At 43.8% G+C, this 19,502-nt stretch overlaps 2 protein-coding genes across 2 annotated transcripts in view; one reads left to right on the top strand and one right to left on the bottom strand.

Moving 5' to 3' along the window:
- Nucleotides 1–3,927, top strand: part of Igf2bp3 (insulin like growth factor 2 mRNA binding protein 3) — a 138,947-nt gene extending 135,020 nt beyond the window's left edge. The window contains exons 13-15 of the mRNA XM_057790243.1: nucleotides 2,400–2,531; nucleotides 3,205–3,318; nucleotides 3,686–3,927. Of these exons, the coding sequence (XP_057646226.1) occupies nucleotides 2,400–2,531; nucleotides 3,205–3,318; nucleotides 3,686–3,784 (345 nt within the window). The 3' untranslated portion in view covers nucleotides 3,785–3,927. The remainder of the gene's footprint in view (nucleotides 1–2,399; nucleotides 2,532–3,204; nucleotides 3,319–3,685) is intronic.
- On the bottom strand, nucleotides 1,194–17,535 carry Malsu1 (mitochondrial assembly of ribosomal large subunit 1). The gene is made up of 4 exons (XM_057790255.1): nucleotides 17,276–17,535; nucleotides 15,809–15,987; nucleotides 7,897–7,978; nucleotides 1,194–6,486 (listed from the first exon to the last, which is right to left on the bottom strand). Exons 1-4 carry the CDS (start codon nucleotides 17,511–17,513, stop codon nucleotides 6,299–6,301), a joined length of 687 nt encoding a protein of 228 aa, XP_057646238.1. The 5' UTR covers nucleotides 17,514–17,535; the 3' UTR covers nucleotides 1,194–6,298.
- Nucleotides 17,536–19,502: the final 1,967 nt, after the last annotated feature.

The following is a 19,502-nucleotide window of genomic DNA, read 5'->3' as shown; positions in this document are numbered from 1 at the left end:
CTGAGGTGGTGGAGACAGCGTGACAGCTAGATCCTCATTTCAAATCCTAGTTTAGCCATGTGTGACCTTAAACAAGTTACCACTGGGCAGTGGTGGCACACGCCTTTAATCCTAGCACTCGGGAGGCAGAGGTAGGCGGAACTCTGTGAGTTCGAAGTCCAGCCTGGTCTACAAGAGCTAGTTCCAGGACAGGCTCCAAAGCTACAGAGAAACCCTGTCTCCAAAAAAAAAAAAAAACCAACCCCCTCCCCCCAAAAAAACCAAACAAAAAACAAAACAACAACAACAACAAAAAAACAAGTTACGGTTCTCCCCAGTTCCTCTATAGAATGGACAGAAGTACTTCTATCCTAGCTGTAAGGTATAAGCAACATATATAGTGCTTAGAATAGTGTCTGAAATACTAGCACACTCTCACATGCTGCGCCTGGTGATGGCCAACTCTGAGCCAGTCAGTGAAGCCACTACAGCCACAGGTGCCTTCATTCCGGTGAATGGTTAGTGTGGGACATCTTGTCTCAGGCAACTGCTGAATTCTGTTCATAAATTCAATACCTACATCTTTTTTTAAAGTTAATTTGTTTGTTGTTTATGGGAGGAACATACACATCATGACATGCATATAAAGGGCAGAGGACAACTTGTGTGGGTCCTGGGGATTGAATTAGGCTGTTGGGCTCAGTGGCAAGTACTTCACCTGCTGAGCCACCTCAGCAGCCCAACCCCTGTATCTCGGTCCTGTGTCCACTGACAGCATTCACTGTCAGCCTCAGTCTGCTATCTGTGCACACACCAAAGTTCACTTCATTGTCCCTAGCTGGGAAGGAAAGTACTAACCCAGAGTCTTGCTATGCAAGTGCTCTGCCTTGACCTATGCCCCAGACCCTCTTTCTTGTTTTGTTTTAGCCATCAATTAAAGAATTGAGTCATTGAAAATCAGGAGCTGCTTTCACATCTTTTGCAGAGAGAATAGCACACACAAATGCTTTGATATGTTGAATAGTCACTGCCTAGGCATCAAGTCTGCCCCTCCCAGCAGCCTCATGGTCCATCAGTTCATGCCATACATTGTTATAAACTGGGCCATGAGTGTGACAGCGCAGGTGAGAAACCATAGATCTGATACTCATCACATATGCATACACATATGGTACAAACATGCAGACAAACCACTCATACACATAAAATAAATTTAAATTTTTTATAGATTTTATTCATTTTATGTATGCAGGTGTTTGCCTGCAAGTATGTCTGTGTATCAGGTACATGTCCATAGAGACCAGGAAAGGGCATCAGATCCCTGGAACTGTAGTTACAGAGGTTGTTAGTTATCATGTGGGTGCTGGGAATTGAACCTGAGTCCTCTGGAAGAGCACCCAGTTCCCTTAACTGCTGAGCTATCTCTCCAGCCCCAAAAATTTAAAAAAAAAAAAAAGAATGAAATGGAGAATGGAGGTGAATTTTGTCTTTTCTCTAATCCCCTCAAGTGAGCTTAGCATCCCCATATCCATGAACACATGACTATTTGGGCTGTTATGGTTTATCTTATGAACTTGGCCTAACTTCACAACTTTGACTTCTTTCTCCTTTGAAATGTATGAAAACAAATTAACGGTTACACAAGAGGTTCCTTACATACAGCATCTAGTTGTACACAGGGCATGTTAGTGAAGTACCAGAAATGTCCATTAACTTGATTTCTGCAGCCTTTTTAGGGGGAAGGGAGGAAGAGGAAGATAGGCTCTCACTCCAGCCCAGGCTGGCCTCAGATTGCAACAATCTCCTCTTCAGCCTCTCAAGTGCAGGGACCACATACCAAACCTGTTGTGGCCAGTCTTTTAGCCTCCATAAAGCTGAAGTCACCTGAATAAGAGAGCTGTCTGGCTGGTGTCTGTCCTGTTTAGACAGCGCTTGGTTCCTTTTGGGCCTGGCATCCCTGGCTGTGTAGTTCTTCCCTAGTTTCTTTTGCTCAAGAAAAATGGAATCTGTCTCTTACTGCCAGAGGAGAGGCTTTAGGAGTGGGAATGGCCATTTCCCATAAAATCATTTTTAATTAGTCCTACTACTAATTGCCTTTATTGTCAGCAGAATATGGCTTATTCTTTGTGTTGGTGTGCAGAGTGGGTCTCTCGATGACACTGGTACAAAGGCATCATTGTACTTTGCTCCCTGGTGCATCCTCCTCCTGTCAGTAACTCATTTGCCTTGCCTGGGAAGCACAGATACTGTCAACCCTCTCTGGGGCTCCTCACTGCTGTCTCTTACACTGTTGTCAGTCTTCATCCCAGATGTACCGCTGCAATGGTGTATATTCCAGGCTCATTTAGGCTGTCTTCAAAGTTAACTGGCCTTTTCTTTCAAGTATGAATGACACTGATAGACTGTATTGTCATCTGTAGGCTCAGGGAAGAATTTACGGAAAAATTAAAGAAGAAAACTTCGTTAGTCCTAAAGAAGAGGTGAAACTTGAAGCTCACATCAGAGTGCCCTCCTTTGCTGCTGGCAGAGTTATTGGGAAAGGAGGCAAAACGGCAAGTACCTCCGCAGGAGCTGCACCATGCAGGAGGAGCTGCACCATGCAGGAGGAGCTGCACCATGCAGGAGGAGCTGCACCATGCAGGAGGAGCTGCAGGGACCAAGCTGCTCCCTGGAGCTTAGGCTACTTTATACAAAGCAGAGCCATGTTGGCCAGGGTTTGGAGAAGCTCCCTTGTGATTGGAGCCTGCTAGTGAGACTTCTGCATATTTCAGACCAGGGACTTGTAAGGGGCATCCAGCATTATCTGACACATATAACCTGGACTTTTTTTTTCTATAAACCAAAGGAGACAGCTGAAGTTTTACAGATCTCACACTGCAAAAAGTAGTTTGCAGTCATTCTCAATGAAGTTATTTCCAGATTTCTACCTTTGAAGTAACAGAACAGCCGGGCGGTGGTAGCGCACGCCTTTAATCCCAGCACTTGGGAGGCAGAGGCAGGCGGATCTCTGTGAGTTCGAGACCAGCCTGGTCTACAAGAGCTAGTTCCATGACAGGCTCCAAAGCTACAGAGAAACCCTGTCTCGAAGAACCAAAAAAAAAAAAAAAAAGTGGGAGCTGCAGCTTAGAGAACTGTTAGGGATGAAATGAACTCTGTAGTTGGCAAAAATTAATTGCTTGGAAATAGGCTTTGAATGCTTAGTAATGTGATTTTTATCTGTTTTAGGTGAATGAACTCCAGAATTTATCAAGTGCTGAAGTTGTTGTCCCCCGTGACCAGACACCTGACGAGAATAACCAAGTTGTTGTCAAAATAACTGGCCATTTCTATGCTTGCCAGGCAAGTTGCTTCTAAAATGGCAGGTTCTTAAGCTGTCATAGGGGCTCCCATTCCATATACACACACACACACACACACACACACACACACACACACACACACACACACACATGTATGTATGTGGACCTCTTGGGTGTTTAGGGTTCAAGATATTGGGTGGGGGTGCCAAAGTTACCCGTGTAGCTTTGGACTCCTAGGCTTCAGAGGCCCCCACACCTCAGCTTCTGCCCCATGCACCCTAGTGCCTGGCTGTGCTTGGCTATCTAGTTGTCCTTTCAGCCAGCATACTGGTAAGTATTTCAACTTGATGCTTTGAACTAGAGTAACCCTGGACTCCGCAGGTTCTATGACATCTGTCTCTTTGTAGGTTGCCCAGAGGAAAATTCAGGAAATTCTGAACCAGGTGAAGCAGCAGCAGCAGCAAAAGGCTCTACAGAGTGGACCCCCTCAATCAAGGCGGAAGTAAGGGCTCAGGAGACAGCCACCACAGAGGCAGATGTCAAACCAAAGACAGATTTGCTTAACCAACAGACGGGTCTGACCCATCCAGAATCACATGCACGAGTATTTCCCTAGCCCGTTGTTTCTGAGGACCAGGCAACTTGAACTCCTGTCTCTGTGAGAATGTAAATTTTATGCTCTCTGAAATATATGACACCCAGCTTTAAAAAAAAAAAAGGAAAAAAAAGGTGGGGATAGGGAAAGAACTCCGCACTTCCCTTGTGATATCAAAGTATAACAGATGTGCTAATTTTAACATCCTCCATAATGCCAGAAATTGGTATAAATGGTACATTCATTAAATTCATCAAATAAATTAGAAAAAAATAGATCGTTCCTAAGTCCAATTGTTGAAATTGGACCGCAGTAGAATTACCACAGGAACATGCTGTTAAGCCACTAGAGTAGAAGTATTTCCTGTTTCTCTAACACTAACGTGGATAACCGAAGGGAAGTGCCGACCGCTCTTGCGGGGTATTAGACGTGCATTTTTACTCAACTACCTCAGGTATTCAGTAATGCAGTTAAAAGCAAAATTATTCCTTTTTTGAAAATTTTATATGCTTTATAAAGAAACTCCAACCATTTTTTAAAAAAAAAAAATAAAAATTTAACAGTTATCAGGTGATAGGCAAATAATTGAGAAAGGAATTTTACGTCTGGCTGATGACAATAAAGGTGGAAAATTAATTTTGCATTTTTTGAGCCTTTTGACAGTAGTTGGAAAGAGAAGGAGCAGTGCCTACTCTCAGAGAGCAGCGGTATCATGTATCCCTTGTTTGTAGTTGGGAGGGTCGATGGCACTCAGAGCAGAGCGGTGGCGGGTTTCGGGACAGCTAGTGTAAAGAGCTTCAGAAGACTTGGTTTGTTTGGCTATGTGCGTGAATGCCTAAGTGCTTTGTCACTGTGCTACCGATGAAGCATATCACTGCAGAAGTGCAGAATTTAAACACAATCAGCTTGCGAACACACTTGAGATCAAGCGATACTGTGAGCAGACACCTAAAGAATGGCTTTGTGGAGACCAGGGGAGTCAGAGGCCTGATGGTGAAGGCGACAGAAAGCAATCTCCTTGTGCCTGGCGCTGTTGTGGGCCTAGACTATTTGGAAGGAAGTCCACCGAAACTATTACACAGGATGCGGCAGGGTCTGTTTGCCCGGCTCACCTGGCAGCAAACGGTTTTGGGAAAAGGACTGCCGAAACACCCGGCTGTTGAAGCAAGCCTTTGCCCTTCCCCTCACTTGTGCGGAGACTTGTGGGCGGTCCTCAAGGCCATGCTGCTTGCTCTGAATACTTGTTACTTTGCTCATAAGGTGGTTACAGCCATACCACACTGGCCTTGGGGCATTACGTAACCCTTCAAAAAAATCATTTTGCCTCATTTGTATTTTAGATTAACATCTACATGCTTTCCAGTTTCTCTGAACTTATTTAGACATTATGAAAATGAGTTGAAATGTCCAACATTTTCATAAAACCAGCTTATTTTGTAGTTTTAACCAAAAAATGCCCCTTTTACAATTGAATTCATATTTTTTTCATACAATGGATTTAAACTGCTTTAAAAAAATGTGACCTGTTCCCCTGCTTGGATTTCAGGGAGATGTGTTTAAGGCCAGAACTCTTCCTCAATATTTAGTTTTTCCAGTGTTTGTTTTTTTAACTCACAGGTGCTCCATTTATATCTGCTGGTCTGTCTCACTTCTGCCATGTCTCACGTCTAGCCTTTCAGTGCGGCAAACCATGCTTCACTTTCACTTAGGCATTGGTAGTCTGGAGTACCTGGTGCTAGAGGAATCTATAATTGAGTTTTGTATTCGCCATATATGAATCATTCCTCATCTATAATGTGCCCCAGATGCAGCTTCGTTTTCCAGGTACTTTGATGCAGAATAAAGTTTTCATCATAAGCCACAGCATTTTGTAGTCTTTTCAGTTGAGTGTTCCTGAATTTGTTCCCACAATATGCATCTTACACTAGGCAATAACCTACCGGTAAGTTGTTTTTTTGGTTTTTTTTTTTTGTGTTCTTGTTTTTTTCAGCTCTGGTACATTAAGATGAACTTAGATTATCCTATTTAATGTGAACTAATAACAAAAGATTTGCATAATTTTTCCTAATCTAAATATTCTACTTAGTGTTCTGGAAGGGTTATACAGATACTCTTTTCAAGCTCTGGCCATTCCACAGTATATAAGACTGACATTTAAACAAATTTAATAATCTGAGCAGAGAACTTGAGTTAATATTGGGGATCAGTGCTAGTAATTCTGATATGATCTCAAAAGTAAAGGCAGTATGCTGAAGAACTGGGACTGAATTCCTGGTTCTTGGTCTGTGAGCTAATCTATCTCTAGTCTCTGCACAGCTGCCATCAGCATGAGTGTCCAAGAGTAGACATAACAGAGTGGCCGAGCAGACGGGGCAGGACCTGCACTTGCAGATGGCTCACGTCTAAGGGACGAAAGGCATTGCTTTTATTCACATTTGAACTCCACTGGAGTCAGGGATGAGGCGTCATCTTCTAGTCCAAGAATGAAGTCTTCAGGTAAAGTCTCAGCTTCCATCTGAGCTAACTGGTCGTCAAAAGAACGCAGAGTCCATAATTTCTCTAATTCATAGGTCTCTCTGGTTTCTGGAAGCATCAAATGGATCACCATACTGCCTATCAGTAACAGATAAAAATTCCACTGAAAAAGATTCATTTGCTTATGTTTTTATCAATGCATCTGTCCCTCACCTCAGACCTGTGGACAAATGGTAGACCCCTTCCTGTACAGTGATGCTGTGCCTTTGTTAGCATGGAAATGAGGTCAACATGGAGCACAGTGACGGTTGTTAACCTTACCCAGAGAATGTAAGATGGTCTGTCAGTTTCCTCTGGTCATACCCTCAACAACTGTCTCCCAGGTTTTACTTTTCTGCACATCTTGTGAGCAAAGAAGGTTTCAAAGACAAAAGTTCTATAAGATAGGGCTCGCCTCCAGGAGAATGGACAGCTCTGCTCATACCAACGCTTCAGTGTCTAAAGCCGTCTTTGTCTGTCCTAACTGGAGAGAGGGGAGTGGGTACTGCTAATTGGCATCCTGTTCTGCAGTGCTCAGCAGCACCGCCAAGTGGGCCTGCTTCCTCCATAAAAGACGCTCGGTGTACATGTTATCTGGCCACACAAAGTTTATGATACTGATTACTGCCACTGCTGCAAGAAACACACTGCTTTTTCAGAATGGTCCTGTCTTCATGAAATTAGAAAGACAACTTGTCATCTTGTGAGCTGGTTAGTTTCACGTCAACTTGACCCAAGCTATAGACATCTGGGAAAAAGGAACCTCAATTGAGAAAAGGCCTCAAAAAGATTGGGCTATAAGCATTTAATTAGTGATTGATGTGGGGGTTCTATCTCTGGGCTGGTGGTCCTGGATTCTATAAGAAAGCAGGCTAGCTGGGCAGTGGTGTGCTGGTGCTTGCCTTTAATCCCAGCACTTAGGAGGCAGAGGCAAGCAGATCTTTGTGAGAGAGGCCAGCCTGGTCTACAGAGCTAGTTCCAGGTCAGGCTCCAAAGCTACTGGCCTCTGCATAAGCTCCTTCTTGCCCTAATGGCTTTTCAATTACCAACTGTTATACGGAAGTGTGAGTGAGACAAATCCTTTTATCCCCGAGTTGCTTTTGGTCATGGTTCACCACAGCACTAGTGACCCTAACTATGACAGCTTGCAAGCAGGCTAAAATCTCAGAAGCCTTTCTCTTGGCCCGAGTGAGCATACAGCTATTGTTTTCCTTTAGTAGCACATATCTGGCTGGGAGGTGTTTTGAAACTGGCATATTAATATACCTGTTACTCATCTCTGTAGCTCTTGCATATAAGGCATAGAGTCTATCCAGAGTACTTTAGTTAGGCAAAGCTTTCACATGTGAATAACACCACCTGAGCTATAATTAAATCAAATTTTTATTACTTGAAACATTTCAGAAATCTTAAATAATGCATATACCAATTTTATTTCTATCCTTTTGCAGTTGAAAATGAGGTTTAAATAATGGGTATTTATCTGTAAGCTGCACAACAGTGACTTACCAAAATCCACACACAGCCAGTCATCAGTGTCCTTCCCTTCAATTTTGACATAAGGGTCACTTCTACATTTCAGGTGTTTATACTGAAAGACAAAAGCAGGCCATATATTTAGGGGAGAGTTCTCTGTGTCTACTTAGGCCCCAGTGAGTTTTCTTAGACTGAATTTGGGGATCAGCTAATTCACTTCTCACAGCTATCACAGACAATTACGATTGCCCCATGATTCATAATTCAGAGAAAATTATTTTCTCCTTAAACCCTCTCCTTGGTTATATGTCTCTGGACTCAAATTGCCCAGGTTCTTCCAAGAAGGCCACCTCACTCATCCTCCAAGTGCCTGCACACTCTAGTTCACCACATGTGCCCACACCTCCCCTGGGAAGCAGACACCACTCTCCTCGGTCTCAGTGCTGACTTCACGCAAGCTCAGGACACACTACAAAGCATCTAGTGTATGGTAGTCCCTAAAGAACTACTACGGCCCGTCAGTGCTTGCCTGTAGATACTACCAACAGAGAAGTGTTACAGGAGACGCAGGGGCATTCTAAGGACAAGGGTAGCTGAGCTGAGTGTGACTACACGTCCTTAACTCAGGACAAGGGAGCTGAGACAGGACTGCACGCTGTCTCACCAAGCCATCTTCCCAGTGCTCTCCACTTTATACAGGGTCTTGCTTTGTAGCCTCAGCTGGCTCAGAATCAGAATCCACAACTCCCATATAGAAGGCACAGTAAGCAGGGCAGTGGTGGCGCACACCTTTAGTCTAAGCATTGCTTAGAGGGAACTTGGAAATCCTGAAATACTGCACTGAAATCCTGACTGCAGCTCAACAGGCAAACATATATTGTAAAGAACAAGGAAATAAAATAACACCCAAACACATGACAAGGATGTCCGCTTAGACTGGAAGTTCTAGCCAGAACAATTAAATGAAAAAAGGCATTCAAATTGGGGGTAAAATAATTTCAAAATTAACAAAATAGGAATAAGCTTGGCAATGGAGGAAAAGGCTTGTGCACTGCAAACCATAAAGTGCTGCTAAAATAAAGGTGCTAATGAATGGAGAGATGCCCATGTTGTGGATTGGTAAGATTCTGTTGCTATGGTAAAACACCAGGACCAGTGCAACTTAGAGAAAAAGCTTATTTTGGCTTCTGATTCCTCAGCTGAAATAGTTGTGGAGAAATGGCGGCAGGGGTCTGGGGTGGGAAACTGAGATCACATCTCTGACCACAAACACAAAGCAAGAGGGTGAACTGGAAGTGGGATGGGGCTATGAACTCCACACTCCAGTAGCATACTTTGTCCAGCAAAACTGCACCTCCCATAACCTTCCCAAGTGGTACCACCATCTGGGGGGGACCAGGTGTTCAACTATCTGAGTCAATAAGAGACATTTTTCATTCAAACCATTATATATGCCAATACTTCTCAAAGCAACCTCCAGACTCAATGTGATCCCCTTCAAAATCCAAGAATGTATTTTAAAGAGAAGAATCCATCATCACATGGAACACTAAACAGTTAATATAGTCGATGATCTTACACACTCAGATTTTAAAACTTCCTACCTTCCTACTAGGGCTAGAGGTGAGACAGAAAGAGTGATAAGGTGACTAAAGCCCTGAATTCATCCCCAGAACAAAAAACACCACTACCCCAAAATTTAGTACAAAACTAACTGGTCAGGATAGTATAGTGCTGGCATATAGTTAGAAACAGACCAAACAGAAACAAACCCTTATATAATATCATGATCAAATGATATTCAACGGCTGAGACCAGTGGGAAAATTGGGACGGTCTTTGAAAAAACAATGCCGAGGAAATCTGATATCTACATAGAAAACTTTATAAAAATTCACTCAAAATGTGTTAAAATACCTAACCATAAAACTTGAAACTAAAACTCTGGAAAGAAAAGGGAATAACTGTTCATGAGAATTAAATCCTTTTGAACTAGGGGTACAGTTCAGTGGTAGGATGTTTGCCTGCAATGCTCAAGACCCTGGGTTTCGCTGGGCAGTGGTGGCGCACACCTTTAATCCCAGTACTCGGGAGGCAGAGGCAGGTGAATCTCTGAGTTCGAGACCAGCCTGGTCTACAAGAGCTAGTTGCAGGACAGGAACCAAAGCCACAGAGAAACCCTGTCTCGAAAAACCAAAAAAAAAAAAAAAAAACCCTGGGTTTCACCCGAGCAGCACATCAAATGACACTATCTACAAGGTCAAATCACCACCACAGAATGACAGAAACTGCAGGTCACGTATTTGACAAGGAATTTATATGCAAAAAACAGATCTTTTAACAAGACTATTTTTTTAAAAAACAGGCAATGTATAGATGAACAGATACCTTTCCAAAGAATTTATATAGCCAACCAAAACTAGTAGTGACTGTATTGCTACAGGCAATGTATCGATGAATGGACATTCTCCCAAAGAATGTATATAGCCAACAAAAGCTAGTAATTAGTAATGACTCTATTACTAATCAATGCAAATCTGAACCATGGTATGCTATTTCACACCCAATCACACACCTACTATCAGAAAAGCAGAGTGGAATTTTGGTCAGAATGGAAAAATAGAAACATCGACACTTGTGGGAACAAAAAGTGCAGTGTAGTCAATTGTATATAGCAGATCCTTAAAACGTGCACACTGGGCATTCAGGCCTTTGGCTCCAGCAAGACCAGAAAGCACTCGCTTCTCGAGGGCAGCAAAGTGCCTCTAGTTTCTGAGGAACCAGAAAGCACCCAGAACAGGATTCCAGCCTCGATCAGTGCGATCAGTGTGGGAACTGTGCTTCAACTTCAGTGTGCCCAGGGTCCTCTGACAGACAGGGACTTTGGTTCCAGAGGTATTCAAGGTCATTGTGGGTGTGGCTTCTGAGACACACACACCCGCCTCCAGGGTTTCGCTGTAGTTTTATGAGCCTATCCTGGAACTAGCTCTTGTAGACCAGGCTGGCCTCAAACTCACAGAGATCCACCTGCCTCTGCCTCCCAAGTGCTGGGATTAAAGGTGTGCGCCACCACCACCAGGATAAGGGCTTCTGACTTCTATGACTGCAGGGGTCACTGCAGGATCCTGAGCTTGTAGCTATCTTCCCTGAGGTTATTTTGAGCCTGAGGCCATAACTCCCAAGTAGTAGACAGACTTCACTGTGTCTGAAGTTTGTACCTTCCTCTAGCAATTCACACTCCGCCTGGTTGTCTTCATACATGGTGTGCAGCCCTACCCTTGGTGGGCCTGGCACATGCCCAAGACAAGATCGCCTCAGCAACTCAATTTCACTAGTCCATAGAGCTCAAGTTCGGCATACAGTCTCAACCTTCCTAATATGGCAACCTTTAACACATTGTACTGGCGCCACCATAAAATTGTCATTGCTTTTTCATAACTATAATTTTGGTACTGTTATGAATCACAAATGTCTGTTTTCAGATGGTCTTAGGAGACCCCTGTGAGAGACATTTGACCCTCAAAGGGGTCATGATCAACGGGCTAAGAACTGCTCCTCTAGGAAGAGTTTCAGAAAACGAAATATTTGACAGGTCAGAAGGGTGTCAGAACAAACCCACTCTGACATGCCTGTCCCAACCCACTGACTCCCATAGAGAATCCAAAACTACAGAGTCCAAATGCCTGAGAAAGAATTCAGCTTTATTTTTTTAAGAATTAATGCTCATAAAAAATTCAAACAAAGAAATGCACAGATTAAGGAAATCTATTTAAGACTTTCACAAGGCAGTCTCCAAAGTGATTGTAACAGTTACTAAATTGAAGGCAAAAGTCTAAATGTGGGGAAAAAATTCAGCAAGAAGATTGAAATGTTGAAAAAAAAAAACAATCAAATATTTGAATGCCGGGTGGTAGTGGCGCATGCCTTTAATCCCACCACTTGGAAGGCAGGCAGGCAGATCTCTGAATTCAAGTCCAGCCTGGTCCACAGATCGAATTCTAGGACAGGCAGGGCTACATAGAGGAGGAAAAAAAAAAAGAAAATATTTAAAATGAAGGAGATGGCTAATCAATAAAAAACACAAGCCCGGCCATCATTAACAGACAGGGCCATGCATAAAACCAATTAATTCTATTGACTAAACGGGCTCCAACCAAGAAAAGCAAGGTTAGTTCAACATACCACCAAAAAATAAATAAGTAAATGTAATATGTCATATAAATAAACTGAAGGAAAGAAACTACATAATCTTTCAATTGGTGCTGGAAAGGTTCAGCATGCCTTCATGATAAAAGTACTGGAGACTTTAGGAACAGAACATACCTCACAATAATCAAGGTTACTATATAACAAACTGGTGGCCAGCATTATGTTAAATGGAGACACAGTATTTCTTCTAAAATCAGGATCAAATGCCGGGCAGTGGTGGCGCACGCCTTTAATCCCAGCACTCGGGAGGCAGAGGCAGGCGGATCTCTGTGAGTTCGAGACCATCCTGGTCTACAAGAGCTAGTTCCAGGACAGGCTCCAAAACCACAAAGAAACCTTGTCTCGAAAAACCAAAAAAAAAAAAAAATAAAATAAAATAAAATCAGGATCAAGACATGGATGCTCACCATCCCTCTCTCTTATTTGATATAGTACTAAAAGTCTTAGCTGTAGCGATTAGATAAGAAAAAGACATAAAACAGGACTAAGCCTGGGCATGGTGTCTCATGCCTTAATCTCAGTACTTGGGAGGCAGAGTCAGCCTGGTCTACCGAATAAGTCCCGGAACACCAAAAAACTCTGCCTTGAAAAACCAAGAAAAAAGAAAAAAAGAAGTCAAACTATCTCAATCTGCAGAAAAAAACTGGGTGTGATGGCATGGGTCTTTAATCCCAGCACTCAGGAGGCAGAAGGAAATGGCAGTGTTGCACAGTCGAGACCTTGGCAGGCCAACCACTATTAGTAAATGACATGACTCTACATAAAAGACCCTGTCTAATAGAGAACTCTTGAGCCCAACAAGAACAGTCAATCTGGATACATATATCTTTAGTTACCTTCATAGATACCAGCAATGTACTTTCAGAGAAAGCAATTGTGTGTATATATAAAGATATTTATATATCTTTAATTACTTTTATATATACCAACAATGTACTTTCAGAAAAAGCAATTGGGAAAAATACCCCATTAAAAATAACTAAGCCAGGGCTGGAGAGATGGCTCAGAGGTTAAGAGCATTGCCTGCTCTTCCAAAGGTCCTGAGTTCAATTCCCAGCAACCATGTGGTGGTTCACAACCATTTGTAATGGGGTCTGGTGCCCTCTTCTGGCCTGCAGGCATACATTTAAAAAAAAAAAAAAAACTAAGCCAGATGCCTGTAATCCCAGCTCTCGGGAGGCAGAGACAGGTGGATCTCTGTGAGTTTGAGGATGGCCTGGTTTACAGAGCAAGTGCCAGGATAGCCAGGAGTACACAGAGAAACCCTGTCTCAAAAACAAAACAAAACTTAAAAAAAATTAAATATTTAGGGATTTATCCAGCCAAAGAGAAAGAGCTTTACAAAAGAAACTTCAGGACATTGGAAAAGAAAAATCACAGAAAATACAAAGAAAAGACATTCCCTGCTCTTGAAGTTGACAGACAGAGTGAAAACAGCTTTGCTGCCTGAATTAATTTACTGACTGAATGCAATCCCTACCAAGATTCCAGTGTAATATTTCACAGGATTTTCTGTTTTGTTTTACTTTGCTTTGCTTTCTTTGGTTTGGGTTTTCAAGACAGGGTTTCTCTGTAGCTTTGGAGCCTGTCCTGGAACTCGCTCTGTAGATCAGGTCGAACGCACAGAGATCCACCCGTCTCTGCCTCCTGAGTGCTGGGATTAAAGGTGTGCGCCACCAATGCCTGGCTTATATTTCACAGGTTTACAAAAAAAATTATGTGGGACAAAAAAACAATGAATAGCCAAAACAATCCTAAGGAGTAAGAGCAATGCTGACTTCAGATTATAGCACAGTTAATGACAGCTGTCACAGGTATAAAAAGAGACACATAGGCCTTAGAGAGTTGGCCCTAGAGTTAAGAGTATGTACTGCTTTTGAAGCGACCTGGGTTCAGTTCCCAGCACCCACACAGTTGCTCACAACCATCACTAACCCCAGTTCCAGGAAATCAAACACCATCTTCTGACCTCTAAGGGTACCAGACACATAAGTGGTGTACATACATACATACAAGCAAACTCATACACAAACATTTACAAGTCTAAGAAAATTATATTAAATAGATTTGTAGACCAACGGGATGGTAGAGGGCCCAGAAATAAAGCTGTGTGGTGCCTACTTAATTTTTAAAGGAGATTAAGAACAAAATGGGGGAGAGGAGAGCTGATTCCACAAATGGTACTGGTGAAACCAGACGTCTACCTATGGAAGAATTAGATTAGACATTTTCCACCTTATACGAAACTCAGCTGAACTCATGGATCCAAGGCCTTCATTTAAAACATGAAACACTGGAACTTTTAAAAGAAAACATAGGAAATACTCTCAAGACAATGGGGCAGGCAAGAATTTCTTAGTGGAACATCAATATAGCACAGGAACAAGCCCCAAGTATGAACAGACTGGGTTACATGGAAATAAAGACTGAGTCAGGTTATTTCAAGATCTTGATAATCAGTTTTAATTTTAAAGAAGTTAAAAACAGAATGATGATATCCAAATATTACACCTCTAGGTAAACACCCAAAATAATTAAAACCAAGGACGTGACTAGACAGATTCTATGCCCACATTTAAAGTAGTAGTCACAATGGTCGAAAGCTGGGCACAACCTAAGTGTCTACCACTACGTGAATGGATAACCAAGAAGGCGCACACAAACAAATATAACTCTGCCTTTGGAAGAAGAGTGGGCTGGGGTGTAACTCCAAAGCAGAATGCTAGGGCTTAAAGGTACCTGGCTCAGTTCCATTGCTCATCAAGGAAAACCAAATACAAAATCTGGCACATGTTACAACAAAAGTGAACACTGACAACACGATCTGAGTGATAAAACTAGTCACAAAAGGCCAAATGCTATGTGATTCTACTTATAAGACACTAGTCAAATTCTCAGAGACAAAGTAGAATAGTAGTTACACAAGAACAGAAAATAGGGAGTTATTGTCTAATGGGCAAAAATTTCAGTTCTTGCCAGGCATAGAGACACACACCTTTCATCCCAGCACTCGGGAGGCAGAGACAGGTGAGTCTCTGCTCTGAGTTCAAGCCTGGTCTACAGAGTGAGTTCCAGGACAGCCAAAGATACACAGAGAAACCCTGTCTCAAAAAACAAACAAAAACCTCAGTTCTCAGCTGGGCGATGGTAGTGCACGCCTTTAGTCCCAGCACTAAAGGAAGGCAGAGGCAAGCAGATCTCTATGAGTTGGGTCAACCACACCTGGTTAATTTAAAATGATTGTAAGGAGAGTCAGCTCAGAGGTTGACAGCACTTGGGCTCAATTCGAACAACTAACTACATGGCAACTCACAACTTCCTTAACTCCAGTTCTAGCAGATCACACTTTCCTCTAACCTTTGTGGGCACTATGCATACACATAAAAATATTTAAACCTTTTAAGTAAGTTTTAAAAATCTTTCAATGGCCACTTGTAGCTTGAGGCTATCATACTGGCACTGTTCTAGACCACTCTGACATATACTGTCTTCTGGCTTGTATCAGGGGATTCATTTTTCCTATCACAAAAGACAAAAATTAGAAATACTTGGTCTCAAAAGAGCTAAATACTTGTTCCCAAGCCTTTCACTATGAAAAACCATAACATGACTTTTGAAAATTCTGAGATCTGGGCTCTCTGTAGCCTTTCATAGTTGTTTATCCCAAGTGTTATCCAACCCTAATGTACTAACGATATTCTCTAGGTAAAGGTTCAAAGCAAAAGACAGCATCCTACCATCTTCACAATGTAGTAGGCCATAGCATGTAAGTGCCGGCTGGAAGTCCCACTACCGATTACAAAGTAGTCCGTGTATTTCATTTCTGGAGGAACCTTGATCACACAAATGTCTCTTGCATTTTCTTGCCTCAGAAGTGAAACCAGCATATCGATGTCAAACTTGGAGCCAATGTGATCTGAAAAGCAGAAGTACTTGTGTCAGATGGCCAAGGAAAAGACAGACCTACAGGTATCCAGAGAAGCAGACACAGAAGTCTCCTGCAGGGTGGCACTGCTCCTCCAAGAGTGTATTTATATCCAGAGTGCTTTGGTAAACACCAGGCAGGAGGATCCCAAGTTTAAGACTGGCCTGAGCAACTCAGTGAGACAATGTCTAAAAAACATTTAAAAAGCAAAAATAAATACACAAACTAAAAAGCCTGAGCTGAGAATGTGGTTCAGGAGAGGAATGCCTGCCCAGCATGTACAAGGCCCTGGGTCCAATCCCCAATACTATCTGCACTCAAAACCCAACCATCCGAAACTCAGCTCAAAACTGAACCTGGGCCGCAGTTTCATAAAGCGCAGCTCGGCTTTTCTAGGTAGACACTGAATACGCCCATTGCTGTTAACCAACTGCAAGCAGTAGCAAATGCCCTTCTATCCCTTAGTACTGAAATGAGCAGCGTCCAGCAAAAGGGCGAGCAGCAGCGCGCGCGGTGAGCGGGGGTGGGGGGGTGGTGGTGAGCAAATTCCGGGGCACTTTAGATCGAATCACAGCTACAAAAGGTTACTGAACTGTAATTGTGAGGGAGGTGGGTTCTTCAGAGTATGAAGAAACATGGCTGCCAGGACAAGTGCTGCCGAGACCAATAACAGCATAAGAGGGTCTCGTTTTGAAACATCATGTTTTTCTTACTAAGCAATCTGAGTTAACAACTGTTAACCTGGTGGGTTTTTTTTTTCTTTTTGTTAGAGATTTAGACACTTGTTCTAAAAACGAATACTGGAGTGTATAAATCTGTAATATTTCTAAGTTCACAGCTGACTCCAAGGGACCTGAAAGTCCATCAAAGGCTCACTCTCATATTCTAGCATCTCTCAGATAGTATTTTTACTGTTGTTATTGACCTCTCGTGCTTCTAAAACCGCTGGCAGTAACTGGGCCCCCAACTCCTCTTAACTCTTACACTAGCTGGAGCTCCAGGCTGCTCCGACTGTTTACGCCCAACTCTCTCAAAAATCCATTTCCTACAACCCTGGGTAGGGGTGAGGACCCTGGGGCTGTGATACCAAGCAAGGACCGGGTGTGAGCAGCTGGGGTTTTGAAGACCGCAAGTCTCCTGGCCTCCCAGGCTCTTCGTTATGCAAGAGGAAAGTTGGCGCCAGTCACCTCTCAGTCCCTTCTAGCTCTGCCTAAGTTCTGCGACTCAGCCCCGAAGCGCACAGAAAAGCCCAGGGCCACTAGCTGTCCTGCCCGCGTACCTGCGGCTCCCGGCTGCGGCCGAGCCTCGCCATCGGGCCGCTCCTGCGGCTGAGGTCCATGGTGCAGGCCGCGCGCTGGGCTCGGGGTCGGGCAGGCCGCCGGCCCCGCCGAAAGCCATCGCTCTGCCAGCCGAGGAAGCCGGGGAACCGAAGACACCGCGGGGCCCGCTCTCTGCGAGACCACCGTGCGCCACAACAGCGGCCACAACCGCCGCGCAGGCGACCAGCCGAGACCCATGGCTGTCGCGGCGACTTCTCTGGGGGCGGGGCCCTCAGCGCGGCTCCGGGATTCTACGTCATGGCGGGGGCGGAGCCACGGCCGAACGCGGAGACTAGGACAGATTGGCTGAGGAGTAATGTTTTAAAACGAGAAGGGAGCAGTGGTGGTGAGCTCCCGGAGTTCAAGGCCAGGCTGGTCTGAAGAGTTCCAGGACAGCCAGCGTTACATAGAGGAAAAACCTTGTCTCGAAAAAGACCAAGAAAAAAAAAAGAGTGAGTCCAAATAATCTTTATGGCGCATGAATTTGCTACTTCTTGCCATGTTCGCCATCTGTTCTGTGTTCCCACATGAGCAGCCCAGATGTGTATCATCAGCTGTATTTGTTGTCAAGGATTATCTGCATATGCTACAGAACTTTATGTGACCACAAGGAATCAGTGCAGTTATACATTAGCAGCCATGGTGACATGCTCTGAATAATTACGCAAGGTCATTGTGCAAACGTTATACTTAAACTAAGCTGAAACGTTACCAGGCACTGGAATCTGGGGCAAAAATGTAGCCCTCCCTGTAGTCTCATATTCACATAGAGGGCATTTACACAGTCTCCGTGGCAGTTTGAACTTCACATGAATTTGGGACAGGAGAGATGATTCACCCAGTAAGAGCACACTGGTTGCTCTTCCAGAAGACCAGTTCCAGGGATCCAATGCCCTCTTTGGCCTCTGAAAGCACCAAAAACACAGGTGGTGCACTGATAGACATGAAAGCAAAACACCCATATATGTAAAATAAAAATGTCCTGTAATAGAACAAAAAACTGAAAAAGCCATAAATATGAATTTGTGAAATATATTTCTATTAAAAATATTTTGCGTCTGGGGCTGGAGAGATGATGGTTCAGTGGTTAAAGAGCACTGACTACTCTAACAGAGGACCCAGGTTCAATTCCCAGTACCCACATGGAAGCTAACAACTGTCTGTAACTCCAAGATCTAACACCCACACACAGACATACATGAAGGCAAAACATCAATGCACATAAAATAAATAATTAAAAAATATTTTGCTATGCATCTTGTACAAGTCCTACTTGAAAGTGAGGGTGTGGTAGTTACCTTTCTTTTTGCTGTTACCAAACACCCAACAGAAAGCAACCCAAGTAGGAAAGTGTCTATTTGTGCTTACAGCTGGAGGGAACACAGTCCACACTAGCGGGCTAGCAGAAGGCCAGGTACTTGCTCTCTGTCCATAGTCATGAAACAGAAACAAGGGGCCAGCGGAGAACTCTGAGCTTCCTTTTCCACGTCACACCCCTTTGCCAACTGTCTCCTGGTCCCCAGGAGGCGGCTGGCTCTGTGAAGGCCTCTTCTCTCCTCTCTGGTCTGCCCTGCTCACTTTCCCCAGCAAGGGCAGCCTGTGCTGCCCACTGACCAACATCTGGAAGCAGCTGCTCCACCGGTTTCCAGCTGCTATTCCTGAGGCAATATTCTTCATCCTCATGATTAAGGATGCTGACAGCTTGCTCCCTTTCTTTTGTTCCTTCCCTTCCCCCTCCTCCCCAAGACAATGTTTCGTGTAGCCAAGGCTGGCCTTCAACTCCCTACTGGAGAGGTTGACTCTCCACTAACCCTGATCCTCCTGCCTCTGTCTCCCAAGTGCTAGGGTTCCAGGTGTGGGCCACCCCGCCTGAGAATTGCTCCCTGTGTGCACGGTATATTGGTCGGCTAGCATCGCTGTAGTACAATACCAAGATCCAGGGCTTACAAGACGCAACTAACATGCTCCCAGATCCGGAGCCTGGAAACCTAGATCAAGGCGGCGGCAAGTTGGCTTCTGGTGGGGTCTCTTCTTGTAAGGACATTGGCCGGCAGGCTCTGCTCTTATGAGACTTCATTTAATTAACTCCTTAAACAGCTTCACCATTTAAATTAGTGGTGGGTTGGGACACATAATTCAGAGATAACAGTTGTCTGTCAGATTCTCCCTTGGTTTATGAAGAAGAAT

Source organism: Chionomys nivalis, chromosome 1 (assembly GCF_950005125.1).
Source record: "Chionomys nivalis chromosome 1, mChiNiv1.1, whole genome shotgun sequence".
In the NCBI taxonomy this organism is placed as follows: Eukaryota; Metazoa; Chordata; class Mammalia; order Rodentia; family Cricetidae; genus Chionomys; species Chionomys nivalis.
This window is presented reverse-complemented; position numbering and strand designations above follow the sequence as displayed.

Bases quoted from the DNA above. Each gene is read 5' to 3' on its own strand.
- Malsu1 (XM_057790255.1), bottom strand. From the start codon at position 17,513: ATGGGTCTCGGCTGGTCGCCTGCGCGGCGGTTGTGGCCGCTGTTGTGG. The intron at 15,988-17,275 runs GTACGCGGGCAG...TCTGCTTTTCAG, and splicing joins GCCGCAGCCGGGAGCCGCAG to ATCACATTGGCTCCAAGTTT. The intron at 7,979-15,808 runs GTAGGATGCTGT...TTTGTCTTTCAG, and splicing joins CCTACTACATTGTGAAGATG to TATAAACACCTGAAATGTAG.